The sequence below is a fragment of the Entelurus aequoreus genome, linkage group LG28, assembly GCF_033978785.1.
Source record: "Entelurus aequoreus isolate RoL-2023_Sb linkage group LG28, RoL_Eaeq_v1.1, whole genome shotgun sequence".
Taxonomy (NCBI): domain Eukaryota; kingdom Metazoa; phylum Chordata; class Actinopteri; order Syngnathiformes; family Syngnathidae; genus Entelurus; species Entelurus aequoreus.
In genome coordinates, this window is record NC_084758.1 from 2,085,405 (window position 1) to 2,095,389 (window position 9,985).

Genomic DNA, 9,985 nt, shown 5'->3' on the forward strand with positions numbered 1-9,985 from the left:
AGTATAATCCCAGAGAAGGGTCAGCTATTTTGAAGTGGAAGAAACAATGTGATGAGGTTATATATACATGCTACATAAACAATGTGTGAATACATTAGATATCTATATATCTTATAGACTGTATGTCTGTTGCTGAGTTTATTCTGTCTTGACACTTTGTATTGATATTTTCTATTACATTCTTCCCTTAGATGATCATGTTTACAGTCATTGTTTTATTGTATTTTTGATGTATGTCGCTTTGGATAAAAGCGTCTGCCAAATACTTCAACATAAACATGCATTGCAGCAGGCCCATAATAATACGATTGTGTAACGGCGTAACCTAGCGTGTCAACAATTCTGCCTTACAAAAAAAATAATGTGGAGTTACACTTTTAACAATGTTTATTAGAATTGTTGTAATTTTTCTAATTCATTCATAAATTTGTATTATTATTTTTTTTAAATTAAACTAACTAAACTGTTTATATTTCAGTATATTTTATTTTTATTTTGAGAGCTTCGAATACTTTAGATCAAGGGGTGTCTAAATATACTGAAAAGTCAAGTATGGAGGGGCCATTTTGATCATTTATTTAAAAAATACATAAAAACAGATTTGATGCATATTTATTGACAAAACTTTGTGTTATATGTGACTAAGTATATTATCATTAATTATTAGTTTAAACATTTCAGGTTTTTCTAAGTATTTTTTTGCTCTTTTTGCTCTTTTTTTCTTACATTTTTACTGTTGTTTTTTCTTAGATAGATATGTTATTGTTTGAAAATACACACATACATGTACATATACATTCACTGTACAAACATACATATACACATACTGTACATATACATTCACTGTACAAACACACACATACACATACTGTACATATGCATTCACTGTACAAACATACATATACACATATTGTACATATACATTCACTGTACAAACATACATATACACATATTGTACATATACATTCACTGTACAAACATACATATACACATACTGTACATATACATTCACTGTACAAACACACACATACACATTCTGTACATATGCATTCACTGTACAAACATACATATACACATACATGTACATATACATTCACTGTACAAACATACATATACACATACATGTACATATACATTCACTGTACAAACATACATATACACATATTGTACATATACATTCACTGTACAAACATACACGTACACATAATGTACATGTACAAACATACATATACACATACATGTACATATACATTCACTGTACAAACATACATATACACATACTGTACACATACAAGTACATATACATACATACACTCGTGCACATAATCACCTTTCATGAAACATATATTAACGTTGTTGCCCTAGGGTAAACTGGGTATAACACATGGCACACTGACAACGCTTAACCTATTGTTACTATAACAATCTACAAGGTTAATATAGGTTGCATCTCTTTCTTCCCCTCCATTTATCTGCTTTCTTTTGTATCTCTAGTTATCATGACGTATATGTATTGTTGCATTTGAACAACTGTATTGTTGATAATAGAGGTCAATTATTGGTATTGTTCATTATCAATAGTGATATTTCTATTGGTATCTGTATTGCTCCATTTGTAGTGTAATAATGTTCATTGTCATTTCTGTATTGTTTTTTATTTCACTAACTGCTTATTTGCTATCACTTTTACCATCATATTTGTACATGTCCTATTTGCTGATGTTGCTCTATTGTTGTTGTTGTTGTTGTTGTTATTGTTGTGTTTGCTGTTGTTGTTTTTGTCTCTCTGTCTAATCCCCCTCTTGTCCCCACAATTCCCCCCTCTGTCTTCCTTTTATTCTCTTTCTATCCCCTCCTTCTCCGGCCCGGCTGCCCCAAATGATAATATAAATACATTGAATAAAGTCAAATACAAATAAGGCAACAAGAGAAGTATCCTACACTTACAGTACATTTGTACAGCCCGTATGGGCATCTACCCTCTACATCAAAAATATGATTTGCCTGAGAAGCTGGACAGGACAAGAAACAAACAAAAAAAAGAAAATACACAACTTTTAAAATGTTAGCAGACACATTTTTATTTTATATTTGCACAATGTATGGGATCGGTGTATCCGATACCAGCCTGAATCTGACATGACGTTGGATGGGAAAGAACCACCAGTGGAAATGGTGCATCACTATGTTGTACTTCCACTCCCTGCTCATAATGAAGTGCATTAGAAAACAAAAGTGTGGCAATGAGACAAAACACAAGACGGTGTGGTAATCCCAGGATTGTATTTGGGCTCAAGCTTATGTGATGCTTTAAAAGCACCTTTGTAATCCTTTCTGTTCATGCACCTGCAGACCCTGGGAGAGGACAGAGGGATTACTCACAACACAACAACTTCATCAGGTACCTGCTTTGGCTTTCCACTGGGCTTGCTTTATTAAATGCTCACTATCAGGATCTTTTTTTAACTCCAAAAAAAATGGTGGACATCACATGCTTTTTAATGTCTTTTATCCAAGTGTGTGGTGTCGGTTTAGCTTTTAGCGACCAAATAGGGTTTCTGACCATACCAGGCACTGCAGGGGCGGGCAAACTTGTTCCACCCAGGGCCACAGACTGACTAATCTGAGGATGCAGGGTCCATTTGGATAGTGATCACCTTCAAAACCAACACCATATATACTGTAGATCAGTGGTTCTTAACCTGGGTTCGATGGAACCCTAGGGGTTCGGTGAGTCGGGCTCAGGGGTTCGGCGGAGGTCGAGACACACCCGACTCATCGTGTAAATACAAACTTCTTCCTATCGGCGTATTACGGATACGACAACAGCTGACTGGTTTGCAGGTGTGTCATTTGTTGTGAGTTTATGCACTGTGTTGGTTTTGTTCTTTGAACAAGGTGATGTTCATGCACGCTTCATCAAGTGCACCAGTAATATAACATGGTAACACTTTAGTATGGGGAACATATTCACCATTCATTAGTTGCTTATTAACATGCAAATTAGTAACATATTGGCTCTTAACTAGTCATTACTAAGTACTTATTAATGCCTTATTCGGCATGGCCTCATTATAACCCTAACCCTCTAACCCTGGCCCTAACCCTAACCAAATAACTCTAAATTAAGTCTTTGTTACTTAGAATATGTTCCCCTAGTGTCCAAATAACTCTAAAGTAAGTCTTTGTTACTTAGAATATGTTCCCCTAGTGTCCAAATAACTCTTAATTAAGTCTTTGTTACTTAGAATATGTTCCCCTAGTGTCCAAATAACTCTAAATTAAGTCTTTGTTACTTAGAACATGTTCCCCTAGTGTCCAAATAACTCTAAATTAAGTCTTTGTTACTTAGAATATGTTCCCCTAGTGTCCAAATAACTCTAAATTAAGTCTTTGTTACTTAGAATATGTTCCCCTAGTGTCCAAAAAACTCTAAATTTAGTCTTTGTTACTTAGAATATGTTCCCTTAGTGTCCAAAAAACTCTAAATTTAGTCTTTGTTACTTAGAATATGTTCCCAGAGTGTCCAAATAACTCTAAATTAAGTCTTTGTTACTTAGAATATGTTCCCCTAGTGTCCAAATAACTCTAAATTAAGTCTTTGTTACTTAGAATATGTTCCCAGAGTGTCCAAAAAACTCTAAATTCAGTCTTTGTTACTTAGAATATGTTGCCCTAGTGTCAAAATAACTCTAAATTAAGTCTTTGTTACTTAGAATATGTTCCCAGAGTGTCCAAAAAACTCTAAATTCAGTCTTTGTTACTTAGAATATGTTCCCCTAGTGTCCAAATAACTCTAAATTAAGTCTTTGTTACTTAAAATATGTTCCCTTAGTGTCCAAAAAACTCTAAATTAAGTCTTTGTTACTTAGAATATGTTCCCCTAGTGTCCAAATAACTCTAAATTAAGTCTTTGTTACTTAGAATATGTTCCCCTAGTGTCCAAATAACTCTAAATTCAGTCTTTGTTACTTAGAATATGTTCCCAGAGTGTCCAAATAACTCTAAATTGAGTCTTTGTTATTTAGAATATGTTCCCTTAGTGTCCAAAAAACTCTAAATTAAGTCTTTGTTACTTAGAATATGTTCCCCTAGTGTCCAAATAACTCTAAATTAAGTATTTGTTACATAGAATATGTTCCCCTAGTGTCCAAATAACTCTAAATTAAGTCTTTGTTACATTAGAATATGTTCCCCTAGTGTCCAAATAACTCTAAATTAAGTCTTTGTTACTTAGAATATGTTCCCCTAGTGTCCAAATAACTCTAAATTAAGTCTTTGTTACTTAGAATATGTTCCCTTAGTGTCCAAAAAACTCTAAATTAAGTCTTTGTTACTTAGAATATGTTCCCCTAGTGTCCAAATAACTCTAAAATAAGTCTTTGTTACTTAGAATATGTTCCCCTAGTGTCCAAATAACTCTAAAGTAAGTCTTTGTTACTTAGAATATGTTCCCCTAGTGTCCAAAAAACTCTAAATTAAGTATTTGTTACTTAGAATATGTTCCCCTAGTGTCCAAATAACTCTAAATTAAGTCTTTGTTACTTAGAATATGTTCCCAGAGTGTCCAAAAAACTCTAAATTAAGTCTTTGTTACTTAGAATATGTTCCCCATACTAAAGTGTCACCAAAAACATATACATTTGTCTTGAATTTGAAAAAAATAAACATTTTATTTTTCACTAAAGGGCTCGGTGAATGCGTATATGAAACTGGTGGGGTTCGGTACCTCCAACAAGGTTAAGAACCACTGCTGTAGTTTGTTTCTCAAAGAACTAGAAAATACAGTTTTGATGGAAATTTCTTTTGAACGTTGAAGAGCCAAAGCCGAAAGGAAATGCTAACAGTTAGCAGGATGACCAGATAGCGTCACGTAACAAAAATTATGAGCTAAATGACCTAAAAACAAGCTGGCCTTTTAACAGTACTACTCACAATAGCATGCTAACAGTTAGCATGAATGAAATACCAAAATATATGACACTAAAATGTAAATGTGATAAATTAGCTAAAACAATTAAATCCATCATGCTAATGATAGCGTGTCAAAATGCTAACTGTCACATGCATCAAGTACCAAGATATATTAGTCTGAGGTTCGTACCGAAACATTTGTTTAAAATGCTAGCCTGCTAACATTTTAATGCATCAAAAAAGCAAACACGACTAGGGTGTACACCAGCTAAAATAAAACAATCAAGCCTGCTAATGTTAGCATGTTAAAATGGTAACTGTAACAGGCATCAAGTACCAATATATATATTACTTGAAAAATGTGTTGAAAATGTTAGCCTGCTAACGTTGGTATGGATCAAGTACCAAAATATGACTGTGCTGTATGCCTGCAAATTTAGCTTGAAAAACGAACATGCTAACAGTACTATGCTAACATAAACATGCTTACAGTTAGCATTAGTGAAATACAAAAATATATAACACGGAGACACATACCTGCTAATTTAGTTTTAAAAAAATCTATCATGCATGTTAAAATGCTAACCGTAGCATGTGTCAAGTACAAACCCCGTTTCCATAGGAGTTGGGAAATTGTGTTGGATGTAAATATAAATGGAATACAATGATTCGCATATCATTTTCATGTTAAAATGCTAACCGTAACATGTGTCAAGTACAAAGTACCATTATATATTATTCTAACATTAGCATGTATTAAGTACTAAAATGTGACTGAGCTGTATACCAGCAAAATTGGCTAAAAAATAAAAAAACTAGCATAGTAATGTTAGCATGCTAATAGGTATCATTTCACAAAATGATATCACAAAATATTAGACGCTGAGGTGTGTACTTGAATAATTAGCTAATGTGGACACCCCTGTGCTAAATAGTGAATAACATTGATTGGTTGTGATTGTTATGATATGGTAATAACGACAATCCTAGACCTAGACTAAGCGTGAAGGTTGTGCTTTGAACGTAGGACCCGCCTCACAGCCATGGTGGACGCAGCCACGGCCGAGCAGTTCCTGGACGCCAACCCGCAGTTCGCCAAAGACTACTACGATGTAAACTTCAGGCCCAAAGTGGTGTCGGAGCTGCTGGACAACAACCGCAGGACGGCGGTGGACGTCAGCCACTTCCACCAGCTGAGCATGGTGGAGGAGAGCGAGGTCCTGTTCGACCTGGTGCGCGACATCCAGGACAACCTGCAGATGGAGAAGTCCGTCTTCAACCTGATGAGGCACCTCAGCTTCATGATGAGGGCCGAGCGCATGAGCCTCTTCATGTACCGCCAGAGGAACGGCGTGGCCGAGCTGGCCACCAGGTACGTCATCGCTTCTCAAATTGGGAGTTCATGATAAACCCTGGTCAAATACCACACCGTTGCACGTCATATTCATCGTAAAACCGCGACTGATTACCGAACGGTGAAAAACTCACTGAACATTTTGTGGAGAAACAGCTAGGGCGCTAATTGTCAGGTTCAAACACTGACGACATCTATTAAACAAGACAAGAAGCAAGGAATTAAACAGAGACCGAATTACATTTGGCTCAATGAGGAGAAAGGTGTACACCTGTACCCGTGTACAGTGTTCCACGCTCTAACGAAACATTGTACGCCTCCTCTTTTATTGGGACTTTCCCTGATTACATGGCAACAACTGTTTCTAAAGGGACGGGGGTCGTAAACAGCCATCGCCTTTGATTACAAACAGTTCAAAGAAAAGGTCTGTTCGGTTCAAACACTGATGGCATCTATTAAACAAGACAAGAAGCAAGGAATTAAACAGAGACAGAATTACATTTGGCTCAATGAGGAGAAAAGTGTACACCTGTACCCTTGTACAGTGTTCCACGCTCTAACGAAACATTGTACGCCTCCTCTTTTATTGGGACTTTCCCTGATTACATGGCAACAACTGTTTCTAAAGGGACGGGGGTCGTAAACAGCCATCGCCTTTGATTACAAACAGTTCAAAGAAAAGGTCTGTTCGGTTCAAACACTGATGACATCTATTAAACAAGACAAGAAGCAAGGAATTAAACAGAGACAGAATTACATTTGGCTCAATGAGGAGAAAAGTGTACACCTGTACCCTTGTACAGTGTTCCACGCTCTAACGAAACATTGTACGCCTCCTCTTTTATTGGGACTTTCCCTGATTACATGGCAACAACTGTTTCTAAAGGGACGGGGGTCGTAAACAGCCATCGCCTTTGATTACAAACAGTTCAAAGAAAAGGTCTGTTCGGTTCAAACACTGATGACATCTATTAAACAAGACAAGAAGCAAGGAATTAAACAGAGACCGAATTACATTTGGCTCAATGAGGAGAAAGGTGTACACCTGTACCCTTGTACAGTGTTCCACGCTCTAACGAAACATTGTACGCCTCCTCTTTTATTTGGACTTTCCCTGATTACATGGCAACAGCTGTTTCTAAAGGGAACGGGGGTCGTAAACAGCCATCGCCTTTGATTACAAACAGTTCAAAGAAAAGGTCTGTTAGGTTCAAAGACTGATGACATCTATTAAACAAGACAAGAAGCAAGGAATTAAACAGAGACCGAATTACATTTGGCTCAATGAGGAGAAAGGTGTACACCTGTACCCTTGTACAGTGTTCCACGCTCTAACGAAAGATTGTACGCCTCCTCTTTTATTGGGACTTTCCCTGATTACATGGCAACAGCTGTTTCTAAAGGGAACGGGGGTCGTAAACAGCCATCGCCTTTGATTACAAACAGTTCAAAGAAAAGGTCTGTTCGGTTCAAACACTGATGACATCTATTAAACAAGACAAGAAGCAAGGAATTAAACAGAGACCGAATTACATTTGGCTCAATGAGGAGAAAGGTGTACACCTGTACCCTTGTACAGTGTTCCGCGCTCTAACGAAATATTGTACGCCTCCTCTTTTATTTGGACTTTCCCTGATTACATGGCAACAGCTGTTTCTAAAGGGAACGGGGGTCGTAAACAGCCATCGCCTTTGATTACAAACAGTTCAAAGAAAAGGTCTGTTCGGTTCAAACACTGATGACATCTATTAAACAAGACAAGAAGCAAGGAATTAAACAGAGACAGAATTAAATTTGGACTCAATTGAGGAGAGACGCCGGGACACTGTACTCTTGTACAATCTCCAGCACGCTCTGGCGAAAGATGGTACAACTCCTCCTTTATTAGACTTTCTCTGACCACAGCTGCTTCCAGAAGGGAAGTGGCTCGTAAACAGCGTTGCCTTTGGTTACAGAACAGTTCAATAGAAAAGGTCGTAAACGAGTTCAAAAAGAGTTTGTAAAACAGTTCAAAAAGGTGGCCATAAAACAGTTCAAAAAGGTGGCCATAAAACAGTTCAAAAAGGAGGTTCAAAAAGAGGTTGTCTGGAAATTGGGCAGATCCTGCCTTCTCTCTGCTTTGAAGTCCTTGGGTTAGAACAATATCTTTCTGTTGCTTACCATACATGAGAGAAAGCAGAAACCCCCTCATGTTGCTTTCCCCCTTACACGGTGGAGTTTTACCAGCCTGCTTCTTGGTAGGTTTCAAAGACAGCTTGTGTCTTCTTGCCAGGAACTCACTTCAACACAAAGTATTGTGATCATTTAGATAGAATTATTCTGACGAGGTCGTAAAACAGATCAAAGAAAAGGTCGCCCGGAGGGGCGTCTGGTCCTGCTTCCTCTCCGCTTTGTAGTTCTCGGGTCAAGACCAAATCTTCCTGTGGATTACAATACATCAAAGAAACAGAACACCATGTTGCTTCCCATCCTACAAAGTGTGGTTTTACAAGCCTTCTTCTTGGTAGGACCAAAGACAGCGTTTGTCTTCTCGCCGGGAACTCATGGCAACACAAAGTTTTGTGATAACTTAGGTACAATTGTTCCGACGCTAATCGCTACCTAGCTTAAATGCCAACACAAATACAGGTGGGTGCTAACAACAGAGAGCGTTATAAACACATTGCTGTCTGTGCAACTAAGCTAGAGCAGTAGCTCTATCATCATCATCAATCTTTATAGCAGACCTTAACATCCATTACACACATCAAAAACACAATACAAAACATTGGAAACAAAACAATAAAACATTAAAAAAAACAACAACAATACAACCTAAAGCCCAAATGTCAGTTGCTGAGTCCAGATGAGTACACTGCAAAAAGTGAAATCTAAGTAAGATGAATTATGTCAAATAAGGCTGATAGTTGCTTATTTTCTGTCTGATAAGATCATTCTTCTCACTAAGCAGATTTGATGTTAGAGTGTTTTACTTGTTTTAAGTGTTTTGCTCCTCAATGATCTCAGTAAGATATTACAGCTTTGATGAGCTATATTGAGTAAAACATGCTTGAAAGTGGAATATCAAGTGTTGCAAAGCTGTGTCATCAACACTCACAAGTAGAAAACTACTTTTTTTCAAGTCATCATTTCTTATTTCAAGCATAAACCGAAAAAATCATGACTTTGACACAATTGTGTATTAGAATTAAAACAGATGACAGCCAAATGGACTTTGCTGTTTTATTTTCAATGAAACAAGAGAAAATATGTACTCATATAGTAGTACAGTTGGCACAGTACAGTAAACTGACAGTTAATATTTAAACATTTAACATGTGACATTTCTAACTAGTTTGACCAGAAATAGCTCATGTACATTCAAGTAAATTATTCAAAATGACAATAAAAAAAAATTTGGCCGCGGGCCGGGCTGTGTATATATATATATATATATATATATATATATATATATATATATATATATATATGTATATGTATATATATGTATATATATATATATATATGTATATATATGTATATATATATATATATGTATATATATGTATATATATATATATATATATATATATGTATATATATATATATATATATATATATATATATATATATATATATATATATATATATATATATATATATATATATATATATATATATATATATATATATATGTATGTATATATATATGTATATATATATATATAAAGCAAAAAA

The 9,985-nt window shown here is 35.9% G+C and overlaps 1 protein-coding gene across 6 annotated transcripts in view; it reads left to right on the top strand.

The window, feature by feature from the left end:
* The window catches only part of LOC133645102 (rod cGMP-specific 3',5'-cyclic phosphodiesterase subunit alpha-like), a 121,038-nt gene that overhangs the window by 49,130 nt on the left and 61,923 nt on the right, over nucleotides 1-9,985 (top strand). For 5 of the 6 annotated variants that reach the window (XM_062039903.1, XM_062039904.1, XM_062039905.1 and 2 more), the window contains 2 exons: nucleotides 2,353-2,401; nucleotides 5,942-6,286. In XM_062039903.1, the coding sequence (XP_061895887.1) occupies nucleotides 2,353-2,401; nucleotides 5,942-6,286 (394 nt within the window). Of the gene's footprint in view, nucleotides 1-2,352; nucleotides 2,402-2,444; nucleotides 2,845-5,941; nucleotides 6,287-9,985 lie in introns of those variants that run through there. The other variant, XM_062039909.1, reaches the window with a different exon arrangement.